This window comes from Malaclemys terrapin, chromosome 9 (genome assembly GCF_027887155.1).
Source record: "Malaclemys terrapin pileata isolate rMalTer1 chromosome 9, rMalTer1.hap1, whole genome shotgun sequence".
In the NCBI taxonomy this organism is placed as follows: Eukaryota; Metazoa; Chordata; order Testudines; family Emydidae; genus Malaclemys; species Malaclemys terrapin.
The window spans coordinates 57,477,893-57,501,337 of NC_071513.1; the positions used below are offsets into that span (position 1 = coordinate 57,477,893).

At 48.1% G+C, this 23,445-nt stretch overlaps 1 protein-coding gene across 2 annotated transcripts; it reads left to right on the plus strand.

Annotated features, from left to right (window-relative positions):
* The first annotated feature begins 26 nt into the window (after positions 1–26).
* On the plus strand, positions 27–22,389 carry SNORC (secondary ossification center associated regulator of chondrocyte maturation). Of its 2 annotated transcripts, none has more exons than XM_054039176.1 (3): positions 27–2,981; positions 18,730–18,912; positions 22,280–22,389. In XM_054039176.1, exons 1-3 carry the CDS (start codon positions 2,909–2,911, stop codon positions 22,387–22,389), a joined length of 366 nt encoding a protein of 121 aa, XP_053895151.1. In that variant the 5' UTR covers positions 27–2,908. The 2 variants fall into 2 exon arrangements, with proteins under 2 accessions (XP_053895151.1, XP_053895152.1); XM_054039177.1 differs by having other exon boundaries at positions 18,733–18,912.
* The last annotated feature ends 1,056 nt before the right edge of the window (positions 22,390–23,445 follow it).

The following is a 23,445-nucleotide window of genomic DNA, read 5'->3' on the forward strand; positions in this document are numbered from 1 at the left end:
TTCATCACAGTTTTCATCAAGAAACATCAAGCAAATACACAGGATGTGGAGCAACAGCTGCCGCTTTATTCCTGCTCTCCTGCGGAACCTTGGTGGTTTTTTTACTTGATAATTTTAGAGTTCAAAATAAACATCAGTAAAATGAGATTGGAAAATTATGACACACAATCTTCACTCCCTTTTCCTTCCATACACGCGCACGTGCATTCACAGTCACCTTGTTTACAGAGGAAAGATCAACCCTTGGCTAGTTTTCTGTTATGAATTTCAAACACACAAAGTATCTGAGTAAACCAGCAAGCACCCTCCCAGCCCAGTTATCTTTACTGAAGAAGGGAGAGGTTTACCCCGAACACTTCAGATTGGGGGAAGGGCTCTCTGAGGGCATTTTGTACATTTACCATTTTTAGGTAAAATCATGCTTTTATTTTCTCCAGGTCTAATACTAGCTGTCATTTGCTGCTGTTTGTATTTTGGTGAGGAAAATCCTGCTAAAGTTTGAGGACATGATGGGGAGGTAATTGGTCCATTACCCTTCACATGTTAAAAAAAAAAAAGGATTACATTGATGTTATTTTTGTTTCCTACTTACATCCAGGCTTGCTCCCACCTCACCTTCGATGTGCTTAAGCTCAAAATTTACCTTGGTTTAAAATATGCTGTCTGGTTGAGGTATCTACAAATGTTACCCTATTCCCTTTTCCAGTAGCATTTAATTTACAAAAGGTAATTCTGAAGCTGTGATTTTGCAAGAACATAAGAATGTAAATGAAGCCACATTAATTTCCAGCTTAACAGGAACATGAGGGGTAAGAGGGAAGCAGTGCTTGCTAAATAGAAAAAGCAAAAGTATGGAGAAACAATAATTTTGCATTCCCTTTAAGGACCCCATCTGACTCCTAGGGCTGGCTCCAGGCACCAGAGCAGGAAGCAGGTGCTTGGAGTGGCCAATGGAAAGGGGCGGCATGTCCGGGTCTTCGGTGACAATTTGGCGGCGGGTCCCTCATTCTCTCTTCGGGGGTAGGACCGGCTGCCGAATTGCTGCCGAAGAATGAAGCGGCACGGTAGAGCAGCTGCCGAAGTGTGGCCAATCGTGGCTTTTTTCTTTTCCCCCCTCTTTGCAGCTTGGGGTGGCAAAAAAGCTGGAGCCGGCCCTGCTGACTCCTATGGAAAGGCGCTTGTTAACCATAAATAATGTGGTAGATTGGAATGGTCACTGCACACTATCTCTTGAATTGAAATATTTTGGCATCTGCCTCTCCCCTTTTAGGTTGGTGCTGCGGTGGAGTGAATGTCTTCGTGGCAAAATTGTTACCTTTTATATTGTTGTGAAAAGATGGCATGAGCCTCAAGAATGGTCAGAATCACCTGTGTCAATATTTGGGGTGAAAAAGAAGAACTATAGTTTTTTGTCAGATTGTGGTGGGTGCAGTCCGTATACAGCTATGCCAGTTCTCAATTTGTTTTTCTGTTAAGGTATGGAACTAAAGAGTCATTCTGGCTTCTATGTAGCAGGGAATTGATAATGTTGAGTGTGGTGCAAGAGGCATTTGAGGCCTCTTTTCACAAGTGATTTCTGAAGCAAGTTCTGCTTCCTTATGTCTCAGTTGATTAGGGTGGCAACTTCCAGTCCACTCTGTCCTTCCTACGTCTGCCAATTTCCAGTTGCTCTGGCGTAGGATTTAGCCTAGCAAAAAAGGTGTTGTAAAAGGAAATCTGAATCTGGGTTAGCCTCCCTGCTTGATTTAAGAATGTATTGAATTACATATAGAAGGAAAATGGCTCTAAGGAGATCCTGTAACAAAAAACTTTTGAATCTGAAATCTAAGACCAAAAAACTCACCTAATTCACTACATCTTCAGAGCATAGAGAACGGTACTGTGGTGATTAAATACTCATATTGTGTATGGATGGCTTTCTGAATTACAGAGCTTCTCTGAACAGAAATTACTCACTTCCTTGCAGTTTAGATGTTCAATCTTCATACCAGTTTTAAAAAAAAAATTCTGGACCCACTGAGAGAGAACATAATGAAACGGTTCCATCCCCAGTAAACGGGAATGCTCTCCTTTTATATAAGATTCATTCTTTCCCAAGTCTCTTATCATTGAGGTGCTTGGGGCAGCCTAGATCAAAAATGTGCATTTTTTCTCTGCTCTTTGATCCTCTTTCTTGAGCATGTTTGAGGGAAGAGAGAGGGGCAGGAAAATGCCTATGTTCAGGTTAAATCTGATGCGTGCCTGTGATTTAGAAGATGCTTCTTGGTAGACAATTGTGAGCTGTGGGGGTGGGCATCATGTGTGGTCTTCATTGTAAATCTACTTTTATAGTTTTATGTCCAGAAAACAAAGATGCCAAGAAATTGCTCTGGCTCGATTTCAGAGCATGTTAAACCCTAAAGTTGGAGGCCCGTGTTGTTTGATGCGAGCCCTAATAAAACTGCCCCCAACACAGGAGGGTAAACTATCAAACCATATGCCTGTTTTTGGTGTGGCTTCTGTAATGAGTTGTGTTGTATTCTCATTGCCAGTGTGACATGGGATGGACACCCCAAAGGTAAGCATTTCAAACATAGTCCCGAATCCTGTGGGGCACTCAGCCAACAACCACTAGAGTGCACTCACCAAATTGGGAGGGGTAACTGATTTCCAACGGTTCAGCTGTGCATGCACTGGGGGAGGAATTTTTAGGCACAAAGTTTAGAGGGTGGAGCTGTTCCTGACTTCAGGAGGGAGGTCTGCCGTGCGTCTCTGCAGAGTGTTTGCACTCTGTGTGTGTCTGCGTTCTCATAGGAAGGGATTTGTGATCTGACTGGACAAAGTTTCATTATACTAGTGAAGTTCCCAAGCCTTTTCTACTTTGAAGAGTTTAAGAATTCCTTCTGACACACTCTTCCTGGAGGAAGAAATGCCCCATCACAGCGTTCTTCGCCTGGTCCTGCTGATGCTCTCTGGAGTTGTGGTCCCTGCTGTTCTAACAGGTAAGCATCTTTGTTTGGATTTACAGTTCCAAAGCACTGGGAATCTGTTGCTTATTAACCACCTTCTCTCCCTTTCCCCACATCTCTTCACTCTTTCCAAAAGATTTTCACAAGTAACTAGGGAGAAAGTACCCCCTCCTCATAGTTCAGTAAGTCATCTTTGGAATTCAAGTAGCTAGTACAGGGAAAGGGTTTGATCTGCAGCTTGAGACAGTGAATTCTGTCTATTGTATCTCTTTAAAAATGACTATAGGCCAAGTCTCAAAATAAGAATTACTGGGAGTTTGGATTGCAATGAGCAGTTACCTCTGCAGCTGAGAGGAAGAGTTGTATGCTCTGAATCCTAGCAGAATTAAGTTAAAATCATGTTTCAGTTCCTTTCATTGGGTTACTACTTTCACACAGCTTGGACAATGACAATAGATGAACCAGTGTCTGGTTATTCATTTTCTGTCTCCCATGCACAAGTACAATGTTGCAATGTTTGGGATGCAAATAGAGGAATTTTTAGAAGGACAAGCTAAATAAGCAGGTTTAAGTTACTTGAGTTTTTCCTTCAAAACTGCGTATAGTCTTAAGAACTGGGGTGGGAATGCACTAAACTGTGACTGAGGTTCAGTAAAGCTTGGTGAGGCCCAAAAACAAAGCAAAGAGGGTGCAGGGGGAGGAGACTAATCAGCAGGACTTGTGCCTGCTCTCTAAGGCCCCATCTTGAATGGGACTGTTGCAAGCAATTTTTCAATGGCCATCTCACATGGTTTCACTGGCCAGTGCATACTAAGGGCATAGCCTTGTTCCACTAATTTAAGAATTGTTCTAAAGATTGTCTAGTCTTGAATTATTTTTATGACCAAAGAAACAATGTTATGCCCACAGTCCCCTCCACATAGGCTGGCCTCAGTGTATTGTGACCATGTTACGGAACTGCTTCTCCTAATAGACTTCCCTCTCTAAGTGTGGATGGGACTATGTTGGAACATCAAAGTGGATGGTTCAGAACAAGGTAGGAGGCAATTGTCTGATTAAACACACTGCTAAGCATTTATCTTGTATTCCAAACATTGGAGGCCTTGGAGCTACACTGGCTTGTGATGTACACTGCAAATTCATTCCTGCACAATTTGTTTTGGCATCTTGCATAGGAGGATTGTTCTGACCGTCTGCCTGGCAAATTGCTGTACAGTAGATCTAACCGTTTGTGTTTGGGGAATTTCACACAAGAACTTTAATCCTGTAGAATATCAAACCACAATGTCTATAGAGGCGAGTGAAGAGTAAATGTATCTGATATTTATTTCATGAAAAGATCTTGGCTGCTAGGAACTCTTTTTAAATAACTAAGAAATACAGCATCTAAATTGTGACTGCAACCTGTGTGTTCTCATAAGATGTAGCTCACTAAATATTTGCATCTTAAATTCCAGTTGGTAACTAAATTACAACAGGGGCTGATCTCTTCCCCCAAAGAATAGTTAAGCTTGTTAGAATCTACCCCACCAAGCAAGTGCATGTTATTTTTCAGTGGTGCCTTAAACTGCGTCCTCACTGACCTAGAACCTCACATGAACGCAAGAAAGCAATGTAGCTAAGTCCATACAATATATACAGGAACTCAGACCTACCATGCAAAAACTCCCATGGGATAACCAGTAGGTCTGGGATAAGGAGCATGTTGTACTAACCCAACCACAATAGGGCTTTCACTTATGTTGTACCTGACCATCACCTACTATTCTGTTACTTTCATCTTCATAGTATACTTTGTATGAAATACCCCATGTGCCGCCTCCTAGCTGACTAGAGAATGGACAGTTCATCAAATGGTGTCTGTACTGCCACAGAGTGCGTTGTGTTGGTAGAATGCATCTTCTTGTAGCAGTGTGTCCTTACTTTCTCTCAAATGCATTTTCTCTTGCAGCTTTGAGCCCCCTGGTGGGTTAGTTCTTTTGGTATCTAAAACTGGAGCATCAGGGAACTAGTTTGCATTAAAGATACGAAAAGTGTAAAAGATTTATGCTGCAGCACTAAATGTGAAGGGTTCTCTTTCCCTAAATCAAGTCTTTTAATATATGGAGGAACTTTTTCTGTATTTTGTTCTATCATAAAAGGGAAGTTTCCCGCCTAACCCTGACAGAGGTGAAGGGATACAGACAGTCCTCTGGTCTGCATATGCATGCACACGGCCCCTGCCTTTTTGTAAACGAGTTTATTTAACATTCAGCCTAACCACCGCACTCTGTGCTGCTCCACACTTGAGCTCAAAGCATCACAGACTGCCCTTTGTGCTTCCTATGAAGGGCTCTTTTCATCTCTGTGCTGGCCACACGCCCACTGTGGCTACCTGGGGCCGGACAGCCCATTGCTGGCCTCGGAGTTCACCCAGCCCCTGCCCTTCTGTGTTGGGGCAGCTCACTTCCCATAGCAAAGCCCTCCAAAGTGTGCAAAACGAAGCCAGCCTCGGACCAGGGTGCAGATGATGTAAATCCTGCTGGCCCAGATGTCCTGGATGACTTGGACTCTGGCGCTATATATAACAGGAGAAGCACCAGAGGACTGACTGACTATCTCTCTATCTATAGATAGATAGATATATAAAATATCATTTTGTTAAAGCATTGCCTTGAAAACCCTTATGGAGCATAAACCTCCATTAATTGCAAATTAGGAGATTAGCAAGACCAAGTAAAGAATCAGATTGTTTCTGAGGGTTTCCAACACTTGCATAGAGCTCATTGCACACATGAAGGGTCAAAGGATTGACGTTCTGGGATCAGACCACTTGCTCATCTAGTCTGACTTGACTTCCTGTAGTGGTCAATATTTCATGCTAAACAAGAAGGCAACCTCCAACCCTAAGTCCTAGCCAACTGTTCTGTTCTTTAGGTGCTTGCTCATGTCGATTCCAAGTACACCTCTACCCCCATATAATACGGTCCGATATAACGCGAATTCGGATATAATGTGGTAAAGCAGCGCTCCAGGGGACGGGGATGCTTTACCTCGTTATATCCAAATTCATGTTACCGCAAGCAGTTCCTCTGTGCCCGCCTGTTACGTGCTGCTGCCCTCTCCGGGGGCCCCCCCGCCCCAGCTCACCTCCGCTCCGTCTCCTCCCATGAGCGTGCCGCACCTACGCTTCTCCCTCCCTCCCAGGCTTGCTGCGCCAATCAGTTGTTTGGCATGGCAAGCCTGGGAGGGAGAGAAGTGGAGCTGCGGCGCGCTCGTGGGAGGAGGTGGTGGAGGTGAGCTGGGGCAGGGGGGCTGCAGCAAGTAAGGGGGGGCACAGGAACCGCTCCTCACCCCAGCTCACCGCCGCCTCCTCCCCCCAGGAGCATGCCACTCAGCTCCGCTTCTCCTCCCTCCCAGGCTTACCGAGCCAAACAGCTGATTGGCACGGCAAGCCTGGGAGGGAAGGGGAGAAGCGGAGCTGCGGCGTGCTCGTGGGAGGAGGCGGAACGGAGGTGAGCTGGGCCAGAGGGGCAAGGGGAGGGCCGTAGCAAGTAATGGGGGCGAGAGGAACCGCTTCCCGCTCCAGCTCATCTCCGCCTCCTCCCCTGAGTGTGTCACCGCTGCTCTGCTTCTCCCTCCCTCCCACCTTCCAGGTTTGCCAGGCCAAACAGCTGCTTGGCGTGGAGATAGAGCAGAGGTGAGCTGGGGGGGGGGGGAGCGGTTCCTCTCCCTACCCTGATATAATGCGGCCTAACCTATAACAGATTTATTGGCTCCCGAGGACCGCATTATATTGGGGTAGAGATATAGGTGTGCGCATGCTGCATGCAGTCAGAAGGTTTTTCTCCTAGTAGTTCCTGTCAGGTTGGCTGTGGAGCCCCCGGAGTTGTGCCTTCATGGCAGTGTATAGAGGTTACTGCCAACCCGCCACCTCTTCAGTTCCTTCTTACCACCAGTGATGATAGTTGGAGCTGTCTCTCTGACTTACCTCTGCAAGCGTTGCCCCTAGTGATCGGACTTTTGATTATCCTGTAAATAGTTCATTAGTTAGTGTTAGTCTTAGTAAGTTAGATAGAAATGTGGGGGCTTTTCCCCCAACCCAATTCCCTCCCCTCATTTCAATACCGAGGCCGCTGTCGGTGCTGAACAGCACAGCACCAAGCAGTATGCGTCCAGAAAGCTGGAGGGACAGGAGGGCCCGTTATCACCTAGAGCTTTGTCGTCATCCCCGTCAGCTGAGGCAGTGGTCTTCATCCTCTGGGCAGCCCCCCATTGATAATAGAGCGCACCAGGAACCGTTGCACAGGGTGGCCCATAACATGGGGCCACAGGCTGAGGAAGTGGTCGAGTCTAAGGACCCCATGGTGGACATAACCCCTGAGAGGCCATCCAGGGTGGCATCGCCACTCATTAAAACATTTCAAGCCACTATGAAAATCTTGTGGCAGGCTCCTGCCTCCATTCCCCCCTACAGCGAAAGGGATGGAGAGGAAGTATTTCATCCCTTCTAAGGGATACAAATTGTTATTTACTCATACGCAGGGCCGGCTCCAGGCACCAGCCCACCAAGCTTGTGCTTGGGGTGGCACCTGGAGGGGGGCGGCGCGGTGCTCCGGCCGCCGGGGAGAGCGGAGCCGCGGTGGGCTCGCCGCCCTCCCTCCGGCGCTCTGGATGCTGGGGAGAGCGGAGCCCCGGCCGGGCTCTCTGCCCTCTTCGCGGGGCTCTGGCCGCCAGCGGAGCCGCGACGGGCTCGCCGCCCTCCCCCCGGCGCTCCGGCTGGTTGGGGAGAGTGGCCCGCGGCCGGGCTCGGCGCCCTCCCCTGCTGCGCTCCGGCGGGAGTGTGGGGGGTGGCGGGAGGCTTTTTTGCCTTGGGCGGCAAAAAAGCCAGAGCCGGCCCTGCTCATACGCAGCTGGGTTCGCTGGTCGTAGTGGCGGTGAATGAAAGAGAGCAGGGCCCAACTCCAAAACCCAAAGACTCGAAGAAGCTGGATCTCTTCAGCAGGAAAATGTACTCCACTGGGGGGACGGGGGTGTCCCATTTCGGAGTGTTAACCAGCAAGCAATCCTCAGTAGATACAATTTCAAATCATGGGACTCCATGATAAAATTTAAGGAGTTGGTCCCGTCAGACTCCAGAGTGGAGTTTGCAGCCATAGTAAAGGAGGGTAAGGCAGTGGCACGGACCTCCTTTGCAGGCCTCACTGGATGCAGCAGACTTGGCCACGCGAACCATGTCCTCTGCTGTAGCCACGAGGAGGAGCTCATGGCCCTAGGTGTCGGGCCTTCAACCACAGGTCCAGCAAACAATTCAGGACTTGTCCTTTAACAGCATGGGACTGTTCTCGGAGCAGACAGACTCCAAGTTCCATGGCCTACAGGTTTCTTGGGCAGCATTGAAATCCTTGGGCCTGCGTACCCCCGCCACCCAGCGGAAACACTTTAAGCCCCAACCACCTCCATGCTTCTACCCTCCCCAGCCTAGGCAGGACTTCTCCGGAAGCAGGACAGGAATGGCAGGTGTAAGCCTCCCCATCCACCACCCAGTCAAGGCCAGGGCTTGGCAAGGCTGTCATCAGCCTCTAGGCAAGCCTTTTGAAGGCGCGCCTGGGGACGATGTACCAGTCTCCTCACTGGATCCTTCACCCTGTTTGCTGAATCATCTGTCCCACTTCTACCGTGCTTGGTCCCAGATAACCTCAGATTGCTGGTTCCTTCGCCCTGTAGAAGTGAGATATTCTCTCCAATTCTGCACTTCCCCTCCTCTCACTCCCCTTCCCTGTCACTCTTCAGGGACCCTTCTCACAAGAAACTCTTCATGCAGGAGGTTCAAATACTCCTTGCTGCAGGAGCAGTGGAGGAGGTTCCTCAGGAGCTAAAAGACAAGGGATTCTACTTCCAATATTTCCTAATCCCCCAAAGCCAAAGGAGGGTGTGTGTGTCGACCTGCAAGGCTTCAACAGATTCATGAAGTTGAGGTTCTGCACGGTCTCTTTGACTGCCATCATCCCATCTCTGGATCCGGGAGACTGGTATGCCGCCTTCGAACTCCAAGGACACACATTTCCACATATCTATAGTTCCAGCCCACAGATGCTTTCTCAGCTTCGTAGTGAACCACAACCATTATTATCAGTTTACAGTCCTCCACTTTGGCCTGTCAGCAGCCCCTCAAGATTTTACCAAGTGCATGGTAGTCGTAGCCCCCTTCCTGAGAAGAAGGCAGGTGCAGGTCTTCCTGTACCCAACCACTGTCTGATCAGGGGCTGCTCCAGAGTACAAGTGGAGCAACACGTCAACTTGATGAGATCCACCTTCGACAGGCTGGGTCTCCTGAATGTACACAAATCAACTCTATTGCCTGCTCGAAGAATAGAGTTCACTGGGGCAGTGTTGGACTCGGGTCAGGCCAGAGCCTTCCTGCCAGAGTCTCGTTTTTGGACAATGCAAGACATCATATAAAGCTTCGAGCAATACCCCACCACCACAGCAAGAAATTGCTTGAAGCTCCTCGGACATATGGCAGCTTGTACATATGTGGTACAACACACAAGGCTGAAGCTCAGACCTCTCCAGGCCTGGCTGGTGTCAACTTACCAGACAGGGCATGACAGCTTGGAAAGGGTGGTTACACTCCCACTACCAGTTCTCAGGTCTCTCCAGTGGTGGCTCAAACCACTGGTGGTATGAGTGAGGGTCCCCTTCACCAAACCACAGACCTCGCTGGCTCTAGTCACAGATGTGTCAGCATTTGGGGTGGGGAGCTCATCTGGGAGAATTCAGGACCTATGGTCTTTGGTCGCAAGAGGAGCTCTCGCTTCACACCAACGTCAAAGAGCTGAGAGTGGTCCACCTGGCAAGCCAGACCTTCTGGGCCCACTTACAAGGGAAAGGTGCAGCGGTGATGACAGACAACAGGACTGCAATGTTTTATATAAACAAGTAGGGTGGAGCTCACTCCTCTCCCCTAAGTCAAGCTGCATAGCCCACTCAACTCACCTGGAAGCATCCTATTTCCTGGGTTCTCAGAACGAGCTGGCAGACTATCTCAGCAGATCCTTCCATAACCACAAGTGGTTCATTCACCCGTACAAGGTGAACAGTATTTTCCAAAAGTGGGGGAGTTCCCCAGATCAACCTGTTCCCCACAAAAAGCAACAGGAAATGAATTTATCCTGACAACACCCTAGTGTTTGTAGGGAAGCACGTTATCACCCTCCAGATGGGAGGACGCGGCACAGAGACTAAGTTGAAATGCATGTGGGAGAGAATCTGTTGGTCTCTGTAGTGGCTGACCCCCAGCAATGGACAGAAGTCAAACAGCCATGCTGTTAGCTCTGTCAGCCACTTTTGATACATCAGATCTTGAGGTTTATTAGACATGTCTGCAGGGGCCCTAGTGCCTCTGTTAGAGAAAGATCCTATATTTGATTATCCTCAAGGGCTGTGATTTGGGGGATCCATCTCCTCACCCCATCCAATCGCTGTGTGAGAGGCATGGCTGTAGTGTCACACATGCTGATCCTACTCAACCCTACCTTTCGCACTGAACTTGGACACTGATACTTCCTAACCTTCATAGTGCCTGGCAGAGCGAAGACTCTAAATGGAGCATAGCTTCCTTAAACTCAGACCTGGTAAAATGCAGGTGTGGCGAGGGTAGGTAAGGGTTGAATGCTCTTGGGAGCATAAGCCATACTCACTGAAGAGGTGTGGTTACCCCAGTATCCTCGAGGTCAGATGCACTGAGAAGCACCTAGCTAAAGACCAAGTGTATTGATCCGTGAGAAGTATGCATATTTCTGTGTAACCTCACTTTAAATGCCAGGGCTTTTGGGAAATGAGGATAACGAGTCATTACATACATGGCTGTATTTAGCTACCTTCATGATTCTGAACCCTCAGCTAATCCAGTTTCCTTCCTTTCACTATGCAGCCCAGGTCGTGGTTAGCAGATGATGTGCCTAGGGAGAGCACACAATACTGAGAGATCTTCCCAAGTGAAGGCTGACTTGGATCCCCACCAAATACAGTCATGGCCACTTGGCCATTCATAAGGGGGTGACATTTTTTTATTCAGGTAATAGTTATACCGCTTTAAGCCTTAATACTTAGACTTTCCTACCAATACTGCCCAAGTATGTTGTATTGCATTCACCTTCCTGGTAGAGGGTAAACTGCATTTATACCCAATCAGTTCTTCTACGTGGTGGCTTGAGAAGTGGATCAGTATAGTGTGGGTTCTTGTCAGGTGATTTTATGGAAAAGCGTATGCATAATGCCAAATTCTCTTACAACCCCAATGAAATGCCTGGGGGCTTCAGGCACCAGGTGCCATTGGCTGGTTTCAATGGGGTTACATGGAGTGTAATAGAGAAACATCTCCCACGAAGTAACATTCACCCCTTCATAGAGGACTGTGCATCACTTAAACCCTATTTTGCTGGCCCCTCAGCAGACGGATGGGTTTTACCCATAGAGAATAATCTGTCCTGAACTATTTGATGTAAGGTTGTGTTTCTAAAGGGGATTTCTAATGACAATACAGACCACAAGACTGATGCTTGAATAGTTAATACGTATTGCCAGAACCCAGAGAAGACTACAGGCTTACTAAGAGGTACAGTTTGGATGCATTTTATGCAATACTTGGATGCCTAAAAAGACATACCCTGCCCACTCTAAGCCTTTTTCATAAATGGTTTGCATCCCTTGCAGCTTAATGCATTTGTTTTACTTCACAGATATAAAGAATGTATTTGGGATTTGTACAATGCCTGGCACACAAGGTTGCCAATTTTGGTTGGATGTATTCCTGGAGATTTCATCACATGACATAATCTTTAATTCAAGATTAATCTTTAATTCCTGGAGACTCCAGGTGAATCCTGGAGGGTTGGCAACCCAGTGGCACGATGGGGCCCTGATCCAGGATTGTACAGCAGTAGCATATACAAGCCCTACGTAACTAATAATAATCTCCCACAAATGTTGGTGGCATTCTTGTGCTAAAATAGTGAGCTGAGGACTTTACTTAAGGTATTTTTCTGCAGAGTAGCAACCAAAACTTTCTTTTTACACATTTAGATCCACGTGTGACATCAGATCCTCTACTACTTAAGTTGTATCATTAGTTTGCGGCTTCACAATGTCAACTATACAGCTAGAAAAGCATGTAACTTAAAAGGCTCTGTCGAGTGTGTGCACTGCAGAGAGACTAATAGAAATCCTAATTTCTCCTTTGGTTCCTGGAATCTGGATACACTTTATTGTAAACATCAATTTCATTGACTTCAGACCCAACACAAAGTCAGCATGTTTAGGGGGTTATAAAAGAAGTGAACCTAAATGCTGTTAAAATACTGCTAGCTAAGGGCCTGCTTGTCTTGGCTAAAGCCAGAACATCCAGCGTTAACTCAAACAGCAGGTAACAGTGTAAAAGTGGATAGAATCTGAGTAATGGTCACTTCTCATTTTTGTGTGGCGAATGAGTGTAGACACATGGGGCTGGATTGTTCAGCCTTATTTCAGAAGAGTGGGAACAGGATGCATCTGAAGACATGGCTGTTGGGAGGGAAAAAGTAAGGGCAAATCATGGAAAGCAGACTGCTAGTTTAACACACGCGGTTAGTACTTTGCTCAGGAGGGATAAACTTGGCAGCGTTCTCTCTTGCTTCTGACTTAGGTTATGTCTACACTACACAGCTTTTAGCGACAGGGCTGTGTTGCTACAGCCATGTCGCTAAAAGGTGCACAGTGATGCCGCTGTTTGTCGGTTCTCCTGCCAACAAAATCATCCAACCCCTATGAGCAGCGTTAGTGTCGTTGGCAGGAGAACGCTCCTAACGACAAAGAGCTGTTCACATAGTCACTTGTTGTCGGCAGAGCTTTTGTCTTTTGGAGAGATGTTTTTTTTTAAATCTCTGAAAGACACATTTTGTCATTCAGTTGCCAGTGTAGACATAGCCTTAGTTTCCCTTCTTGTGTTCATTAGTGCAGGAGTCTCAGATAATTGCATAATCCTATGGTATCTTATCTCCAGAGTAGGCAATTAAGGATATGTTAAGCAGTTCCAAGTGGGGGTAGGTCTGTCAGACTCTTGATGGGTCTCTGACATGGCTACTTAAGTTCCTGTGTGTGTAGGTTTTCGTATATGCTCTAAACTGACAAGTATTGTTAGTGTCACTCCAAAACAAGCTGCAAAGAGGTTGCATTTTTCTTTAGTAATTAAAGCTCTAATAGAGTGAAGCCACAAGAGTTCAAGGCAGAAAAATCATGTGTAACACGCACTGTCCCGGTCTTGTAGGTGAACTGAAAGTGTGTTTAATCAGAGGGGGAAATTAACAAACTGTTAATCCAGAGTCTGTCAGATTATATCAAGCCTTAAAAATCACTAGAGGGTGTAAAAGCGCTTTAAAACCAGAGTCAGAATCCGTTCTTCCTTCACTTATCTAGCACTGAGTTTTGTGCAAGTCCTGCAGCAGTGAATATCCTTAGTGCAATGAATGCAGTTCCCAACAAAGTTCCGTGTGTTAAAGATGCCATCAATGGCCACAGGAGAGACGAGACATGTAGCACTGGGTTCTGGTCTGACTATATAAAGAACCTTTCTATTACCTGTTAGAGTATCTTGCATCAGAAAAAATAAACTCTCAAACAATCACTTTCAGAACCTTCCCAACGACTGAGCATGGTCCCGAGGAATGGTGTTTGCTCCAAGCAATAAGCCCATTATCTTTGCTAACATTTTAGTTCCTGATCAGACGGGAGGAGTACGCACTACTATATTGGCTTGAGTTCTCATGTAATCAAATCATTCTCTCTCTTGGAGCCACTTGTCTTTGCCAGCCAGTACTGGCTCCAGTGTTGGTACTGGCGCTTGTTGTGTTGACACAGTGAGTGAGGTCATGACTTGGACAGTTCCCCCACGCAACCAAGCAGTTTAGAAATGGGGCTCAAAAGTTTCATACACATGAGTCTGTTCTGAAACCAATAGGCTAGTAGTGCCAGTGGCTAATTAAATAGCCACAACTCTGTTTTGCACTTTTACCTGCTGACTTGACTAAACATTATCACTAAATTTCTCCTTCCTCTTGATTTGTGTCTTGGTAGCTGAAACCCCAGGCTCTATGACATGGGTAGCCAAACTTACTGATCCTCCTAACTGCATGTGACAATCTTCAGGCACCTCCTGGGGGGCTGAAGCTCCTAGACCGCCCCACTGGGCAGAAGCCCCTAGCCCCACCACCCTGAGCTCCCCCTTCCCCTCCCCCCGTCTGATGGGAGGAGAATGGGGAGGCGTGGGGGGCTCCATGAGCTGTACTTTAACTGTAAAAGAGCCACATGTGGCTTGTGAGCTGCAGTTTGGTCACCCCTGCTCTATAATAAGGCACGTGTGTAAGTGTAATCAGTTCATAGATAATGTGCCAGTAGATGGCGACCAAGACTATGTAGCATCGTTAATTGGTTTTGTACTGAGCCTGTGAATACTTCGGGTGTGTAGCTTTGACAGATAACACTGGGTTCCCCTCCTCCATACACTGCCTGTAATTTGCATAAAAGTGCAACCTACTTAAAGTTGGAAGGATTAGATTTTTTTTATCAACAAATGTCAATAAACGTCAATTTCACTGTGTATGCACAAACCAATGAAAATGTGGTTCTAGACCAGTGATTTTCAACCTTTTTTATTTGCAGACCCTTGAACAATTTCAAATGAAGGTGCAGACCCCTTTGGAAATTTTAGCCATAGTCGGTGGACCCCCAGGGGTCCACGTGCAGCACAGGTTGAAAACCACTGTTCTAGACAGCCCAGCTCTGCTCCCAGCATGCCCAAGCCCCAGCCCAGGGAACTCACTGTTTCTGGCTGGCTTCTGTTTTGTGGAACCTTGAAACATACAGATGTCTGAGCAGGAGCCTAGAATGAATCTCTCAACTCAGCCCAATGCAGAGTTTAGTTTATCACTGTTTATAGCATGCACCTAATTAGAGAGTCTCTGGGTGCATGTACCTTAACTTGCATATCACATGACCGCCAACCCTCACCACTCTGCCACGTGGGGCTGCAATGAGACCTGCCAGCGTTTCGTGAGCACGCGAGATGCTGTCATTCTTTCACTGAATCCCCACGGGGCAGTTGCCCTGGCTGTGGCCTAGATTTTCTCAGCCCAGGAAACTGGGCTGTTCTGGATCCCTGCCCTCAACTTGCTCAGCCTAGATACCCAGAGTATCAGTTGAGATGTCCCTGGCCTTGGCTGCTCCGCTAGATTTTTCCATCCCAGTGTGACATTCCCAGTGGTTTCAGCAGGGACCTGTGGAATGTCTCCATTTCTCACTGGGGCCTCTGAGTTGTCCCACCTGAACAAAATGAGCATTGATACAGACTTCTGGACCAGCCACACGTAAACAGGAAAGCCCTTCTCAGTCCCAGCCGACCCTGCTGGGAAAAGAAATAACAGGATGTGAATTGCAGCCTCAAACAGAATGCAGTTTCTTTCACTCTTCTCCCTGGGCAGCCTCAACAGGCGCCATCTGGGGAGGGTTCAAGTCTCTGAATGCTCCAGTCTGCCATGGTTCCAGGGGATGTGTCCCATCCAAACGGCTGCTGCTGCTGGCAGGAGGCTTCTGACTCCCTTTGCAGAGCTAACTGTGTTCAGGCAGAGGACTTAGGTGTGCAAACGCCCTGTCAGCACTTAGACCTTGATCGCTTCTGCGAGGGGAAAATGGCCAGAAGCTGAACAGCCCTGGGCTAATGTGCTTTGCTTTGCTTTCCTTTTCCGAGTTGCAGTGAGTTGTAAATGCATCCAAGTACAGAGCTGATCAGTCACTTGGTACAAACAATTGTCCTGATCATTGCTGAGATATGTGGTGCTTGTTTCCCTGCTAGGAAAAGTCACTATTAGGAAAACTTCGTTGTAGGCTTAGACTTGGTGTTTACGTATATACACAGCTTTGTGTTTGGTGGAGAGGATGCAGCAACAGCACTGGATCAGCGCAAGGAGGCTGCTCTAGCCCCTCTCGCTAACCCATGTTGCTGCAAGGGTCTGTGTGAAATGGAAAATTATCTAGTGGAAACTATTATAGGAGCATGTTCTCCTTAACCCTGAGAGGCAGCCCCTTCTCTGGCTTAGGCTTTGTTCACCCTGTGATATTGCACTCCATATGATGTTATGAAAATATGCTAATTGGAATATGCTTCATTCAAAAGGTCTCTTGTAAGGTATCATTACAAAGCTTATAATCTACTGAGTGTGTTCATCCTATTTGTATGAATGTATCATTTTTGTATCTGAAGCTAGAAATATGAAGTATTACTCTGAGGTCCTATTGTAATTATGCAAAGTGTGGGCCATTAATGGTGGCTTGGAATCTTGATGACTCCCAATAACCAGGACAATTGGTTGTAAATGGCTCTGTTTACTTGTAAGTCTTCCTGTATACCTGTGTGCTGGCAAGTGGGTAATGAAATCTTAGTGACATGTGATCAAGTCACCTAAACTGGAATCCATCTTTAACCTGGTGCTTTTCCATTTAGAAGGAGGGGTGGGAACCCAGAGAGGGACAAAGGATTCCCACCTTGTGCAAAAGCTATATAAGGGGGTGGAACAGAACAAAGGGGACTGCAGTCATGAGAAATCCCCTAGCTACCACCTGAACTGGAACAAGGACTGTACCAGGGGAAAGGATTGGGCCCAGACTAGAAGGAGACTATTCTGTCAAAGAAGCTTATTGGAACATCTCCGAGTGTGAGATTTACCTGCGTTGTTTCCTACGGTATTAGGCTTAGACTTGTGTGTTTTATTTTATGATGTTTGGTCATTTACTTTGTGTTCTGTCTATTATTACTTGGAACCATTTAAATCCTAATTTTTGTATTTAATAAAATCACTTTTTACTTATTAATTAACCCAGAGTAAGTATTAATACCAGGGGGTGGGGGGGGACAGCTGTGCATATCCCTCTATCAGTGTTATAGAGGGCAAACAATTTATGCATTTATACAGGGTAAAACGGATTTATTTGGGGTTTGGGAGCTGGGTATCTGAGTGCTGGAGACAGGAGCACTTCTTAAGCAGTTAAGCCTGCAGCTCGTGCGGGATGTGGTTCAGACTTGGATCTGTTTGCAGCAGGCAAGCGTGCCTGGCTTATTGGAAAATGGGCTCAGAGGTAGTCTAGGCACATCAGGTGGCAGTCCCAAAAGGGTTTCTGTGATCCAACCTGTCAGACGCTCCCAGCATTAGTCACAGCAGGTTTCTTCCTGCTCACCCCCCACTTACATCCTAGCGGACGTTTTTTCCCCCCAATGTACACCTTTTGGCAGCCGCCTTTCTGCTCATTCACCAGCTCTGATTCCAGCACCTAGGGTGAAATCCTGGCCCCATTGAATCAGTTGGGTTTTGCCACTAATGACAATGGGGCCAGGATGTCACCTCTAGTCTCTAGTGCTTTTCACAGACTCCTAGAAATGTCAGACTGGAAGGCACATCAAGAGGCCATCAAGTCCAGCCCCCTGCGCTGAGGCAGGATCAGTAAACTTAGACCAGCCCTGATGGGTGTTTGTCCAACCTGTTCTTCAAAACCTCCAATGACAGGGATTCCACAACCTCCTTTGGAAGTTTATTCCAGAGTTTAACTACCCTGAGAGTTAGAGAGTTTTCCTAATATATAACCTCAATCTCTCTTGCTGCAGATTAAACCCATTGCTTCTTGTCCTACCTTCAGTGGACATGGAGAACAGTTAATCACCATCCTCTTTGTATCAGCCTTTAACATATTGGAAGTCTGTTATCAGATACCCACTCAGTCTTCTTTTCTCAAGACTAAACATGCCCAGTTTTTTTAACCTTTCCTTATAGGTCAGGTTTTTCTAAACCTTTTACAATTTTTGTTGCTCTCCTCTGGATTCTCTCCAATTAATCCACATATTTCCCAGTGTGGTCCTCAGAACTGAACATGGTACTCCAGCTGAGGCCTCCCCACTGCTGAGTAGAAAACAATAGTTACCACCCATGTGTCACATTGTTGACTCCTGTTCAATTTCTGATCCACTACAACCCCCAGATCCTTGTCAGCAGTACAACAATCTAGCCAATTATTCCCCATTTTTGTAGTTGTGCATTTGATTTTTTTTCCTTCCTAAATGTCATACTTTGCAATTGTCTTTATTGAGTTTTATCTTGTGGATGTCAGACCAATTTGTTATGCGTGTCTTGAATTCTAACCCTGTTCTCCAAAGTGCTAGCAACCCTTCCCCAGCATGATGGTCTGCACAATGCAGCCCTGAGAGGGGCAAAGAAAGTGCCCTCATTAAATGGGGCTTTTCTTGCACCTCTTGTGTATGTGGTTTAATTAGACATTTGGAAGGGGTATTTTTCTGTTCTGGGATCCTGGAGGCCCTGGGTCCATCTGCAGGCTAGGTTACCATGTAGTATGACTCAGCTGAGGTCATTTATATATGACATCAGTGTCACTGCCTTAGCCATGCCATAGAGGAGGGAATCTTTAGCTGCAGAAAGGCCAGAGCTGAGAGCCATTTAGATGACGGTGGTGAGGATTAAGGCTCAGCGCCCCTCCCTCCCCTCCTCTCCCCCCCCTCCCCCCCCCCCAGCAAATACTTGCAATTGTGAGCGGCTCTAACATGTTGCCGAGCAGAGGGCAGTGGTGAGACAGGCTGGCCAGTACAGGCTGTAAGTTGAGACTGGGCCCTGCAGGCAGGAATCCCTGCAAACAATTGCCAGTAGCCCAGTGCTATAGAGGCATCGGTGGTTGATTGGGGAGTAATTGGGGTTTATGCTTGTTCCAGCAGAGTATCCCCAAGGACCTGCCCCCACGCTGTGGAACGAGCCGCCGGAGCTGCCGTCAGGAGGGGGCCCCTTTGATGCTGCCACCACCATGGGTCGCTTCTCGGACTCTACAGCCTTCCCCCCGTACACCTCGGAGTATGAGCCTGAGGACACCACCCACCTGCACCGTCTGGATGATAACGGTACGTAGGAATCTCCCAGGCAGCACCCTGCACCATCCTTGGTTAGAACTGTCCAGCCCACAGCCATCACCTGCACACCCAAGCCCTTCTGTTTGGAGCAAATGTTACCATGGTTTAGGAGAAAATCCATCCAGAAGGTATTGCTGAGAACTCCCTGTTATCTGTGATCTCCAGAGAAAGGGGAAATGAATGCTGGCCGTATAAGCCATTCTGTTCTTTATCGCTTGTTTAGCATCATAGATATACATGGCACTCCTAGGGTTGCCAACTTTCTAATTGCACAAAACTGAACACCCTAGTGCCCCGCCTCACTCTCCCTCACCCTCATTCACTTCACTGGGCTGGGGCAAGGGGTTGGGGTGCAGAAGGGGGTGAAGGCTCTGGGGTGGGATTGGAGATGAGCGGTTTGGGGTGCAGGAGGGGGGTCCAGGCTGGGCGGTGGGGCTGAGGGATTTGGAGTGCAGGAGGGGGCTGGGGGTTGGGGTGCAGAAAGGGGTACAGGCTCTGGGGTGGGACTGGGGCAGGGAGTTGGGGCTCATGGTTGGGGTGTGGGCTTACCTTGGGTGGCTCCCAGTCAGTGGTGCAGCGGGGCTAAAGCAGGCTCCTTACCTGCCCAAGAAGCAGTCAGCAGGTCCAGCTCCTAGGCACAGCACACTGCACTTGTCTGCAGGCACCGCCCCCTCCCGCCCCCGGTGCTTGGGACAGGGGCAGCTTGTGGAACCCCACGCCCACGCCTAGGAGCTGGACCTGCTGGCTGCTTCTGGGCACAGCGCAGTGCCAGGGCAGGTAGGGAGCCTGCCTTAGCTCTGCAGCACTGCCGGATGTTTAATGGCTCGTAGGCACTACCCAAAATAAAGATGGATTCACTGCCCCAAAATCTATTTAACCTACTAGGGTTAGCAGTGAGATGGCCTAGAGAAGGAAATCAACCAGACTCTGGAATCCTGTAGGGTCATTGTGTCCCATCACAACACTTCCCATGCCCACAGGCTGTGTTCTCCAATAAACTAGCCCTCAGTTCCCCATGTTTGGAACCCGATCCAGGAGTTCCAAGCAGCTCAGATGTTTCAGACCCTTACAAAGCCCACTGGGTTTTTATTGTGTCTCGCTGAATCTTCTTTGGTCTTCTGTGTAACAACAACGATATCTGTGGTAATGGAAAATCCAAATGAGTCTGTCCTCATCATTAACTAATCGTGTGAAAACCGCATGCATTGCCTCCTATGCTCTTTCACCTTGAATGTTATTTCCTTGGGACTGCGCTCCTCTGATACAGCGTGAGATAGGAGCCTATTGGAATTTCTGTTTGTTCCTATTCCTACTCCCTCTGCCTGCCCCTCCCCATGGTGTTCCTGCTTTTGGTGCAAGAGCTTTCTGCTGTGCAGCTCCTGCCCTCCGGAAAGCTGCGCTGTCTCGCTCCATGCTCTAGCTATGTTCAGATCATGTCTGTAAAGTTCTTTTCCCCCACTGCTTGTGTCTCTTCGTTGTTCTCTTCTCCTCTCACTCTGTGGTCTGTTGTTTCCCTCTGTAAGTAATTCTGGGCTCGTTTGTCTGAGTGACCCTATCTACACCACAGCCGTAACATGGGGCCATGCAGAGACGGTTTCCCTGTTAGCCCATTCAGATGGCAGCAATGCTGTCACCTCAATACAATCACTGAATGCAACTTCCTTGTGTCACATGACAGCAACTCAGGGAACTGTCGCTATCAAGCAGGTCTCTGATCAGATAACTGACCACCTGACGGCACAGGTCTTTAGCACAGTGGCAAAGGGCACTGCTAGCCAATTGACCCTTCCTGTGATCATTCACCAGGACCTGTCGTATTTTAAACCTCCCTCCACCTTCCAAGTTAACTCACTACAGACTTTAGAAGCCAGTTGGGAAAGTGGCACTTCAGTCCTGCCATGGTCTTTAAACTGGGAGAGATGGGCAGCTAAGCAGCTGTGTTGACCCCTGGGTATAGTTCAGTGGCTGGGCTGTGTCACATCATCACTCATCTGAAAGCTTTGTCAGGATAAACGCAGAGAACCACTCAACCAGAGGACCCCCCCCCCCCCCCCTGCAATTATAATGAGTGTTCCCCTGTTGGAATGAAACAAGCGCAGCTGGCAGGCCAGCTGAGAAAGGGCTTCACTGTATAGACGGTTGGGACAAAGCTATGTCGAAACATTGTGTGTCATGATGGGCCAAGGGAGGTAATGATGTAAAGAGACCGCAAGGTCCTGGAGTTATTGGTGCCACTATGATCTCTGCTCTCTTGGGCACCTCTGTGATTGTGGCCCTGATTGTTGTCACTCTGCGAAAATTCTGTCTCCTGAACTCTCCCAAAGGGCAGGACCATGCCGGAGACCCTGCCTGCGGCTCCAACCATCATGTGCGATCTGGCCCCAGGCAATTATCTCCTAGTGAACACGCACCCCTGTGGCTACACAGCCCCTTCCCCGCCCAGGTTACTGCACTGCCTTCAAGTCTATAGCAAATGCTCAGATCCAGGCATCACTTTAAAATATGCTTCCCTCTTATCTTCCTCCCCCTCTCCACTTCCCTCCCTTGCTCATTTTCACCCCACCCCAAGGCTTCCAACACTTGGTTGTCACTGGTCCAGAGCCGCTGGGATTGCTGGCGGTGGCTTTCATGAGGTTTCCAAAGGGAAGCCAACAGCAGCACCACTGCTCCTTGGAAGCCTTGCTGCCATCCGAGGGAGAAGGGCTGTTGTTGGGGATGGAAGCCAGCAGCTGTAGTGTCTACAGGGTGCTGCAGGGGGGAGGGAGGAATGGGGAAGGGGGTTTAGATGAATGTTAATGATTAGTGCAGGTGGTTTGGTTTTATCCCATTTTTCCTTGGAGTTTGCTGGGGTTTGGTAGAGGAACATTCATATTTGAAACTGGCTTTCTTCAATTAACCACTGTAAAATCCAATAGCCCTGGCCCCGTCCATACATGTGCCGGGGCCTGCGGTGCAAGGGCTGGCTGCTGAATGCGCAGTGTGGGGGCGGCTCTGCGGAACGATTGCTCCAGTCATTTCCATAGTTGTACTCGGCACTGGGTATTTCTCAGGCATGCGGGATCGCGCCCAAGGGCAGTGGGTGCTGAGTATTGCAGGAGTGGAAGATTCAGCCCGCCTGGGTGGAGGGGAAGGGTGGAGCGTGTCCTCACTAAATACTGTCTCCTGTGGCTGCCAGGAGATTAGGGGAACTGGACATTCCTGCCTCAGCCTTCCTGGTCTTGGAGCTGGGCAGTCTGCTGAGCTCTATGTGCCCAGGGATTTGTGGATATACGGTTTTCCACAGGCCTTTAGCTTGGAGTGACCTCCAGCTCTTTATGTAGTTCTGAGCCTTTCTTTTCTCTCCCTGGGTTCTCTGCAGGGTCTCTGGGTCCTGGAGCCATCAGTGCCATCGTAATCGCTGCTCTCCTAGGCACGTCTGTGATTGTGGCCCTGATCGTCATCACCCTGCGAAAATTCTCTGCCTCCTGAACTGAATAAAAGCTTTTTCCTAATACAAGTGTCTTCTGCCTGTCTGTGTCTCTGGGCTCTGGCCTACTCCATCTGTGTCTGATTGCAAAGGACCCCATTGAGGATGCACCTCAGTGAGGAGTCTCAGGGCCTTTTAACAGACTTTAACGCCACCACTGCCCTCCATGTATGTTTACTCCCACCTCAGTGGTAAATTAGAGCCATGTGGGCTGATGCTGCAGGAGCATCTCTGGGTTGCTCGTGCTGCTCTGAGCCACAGAATTGTTCTGGTCCTTTGCTGGAAGCTGAGAGATTTGTGACTCTGTGACACTTACGCATAGCTGCTGCCCTTGCTTCCCGCAAACAGCCACCAGCAGCAAAGCATTCACAGCATGAGCTTCAATATCCCTCTGATCCTGGCAGGAGCAATCCAGGGCAGGGATGGGAGGGACTCAGGCAAGGAAACTGACTTCACCCTGCTGTTGTGGATTTTGCTTAATGGCTTTCTGATCCCCCAGCCCACCTGTTACACTCACCCCCTACAAGCCACTCCCCTTCACTGCGGGGCATGAACTTTCAGATACTCTTCCTTATGCACGCACTTTACTTGCTCCTGATCAATACAGTGGTCTGTGGGGCAGGCACAACCACTACTAGGATTAGAGAGATGTCCCATCGTCACCTCTCGACTTATAACTATTCTGGAGATGCAGCTACAGGATTGTTGCATTCCCACTCCTGGTTCTTCCCCCTCCCGCCCCCGAACTTTTCATATATGGTTGCAGCCCTGGGCTGTGATACCTTCATATGCTGAAGTGACTGACGGCTCTCTTGCTCTCATCGTATTTCCTCCTGTTTTCAATATTGTTCTCCAGCTCCATATGGACTCTTGCAATTTAGTGCCCCTGAGGGATGGTGCCTTGTTTGAGATTTTACTGGAGAACTCTGATGTATAGTGGTAAGCAGTCAAATGTGGCAGCAGCAGCAGCTGCTACCTGTCAAAGATCTGAACAGGACCTTCGGTGTTTTCTGTTCTCAGTGTAAGACCATATCGAAAGGGCTCTTGCATCCAAAGGT

Excerpts from the sequence above, each read along its gene's own strand:
- SNORC (XM_054039176.1), top strand. The coding sequence starts at position 2,909 with ATGCCCCATCACAGCGTTCTTCGCCTGGTCCTGCTGATGCTCTCTGGA. Across the intron at positions 2,982-18,729 it reads GGTCCCTGCTGTTCTAACAG|CAGAGTATCCCCAAGGACCT; the intron begins GTAAGCATCTTT and ends TGCTTGTTCCAG. Across the intron at positions 18,913-22,279 it reads GCACCGTCTGGATGATAACG|GGTCTCTGGGTCCTGGAGCC; the intron begins GTACGTAGGAAT and ends GGTTCTCTGCAG.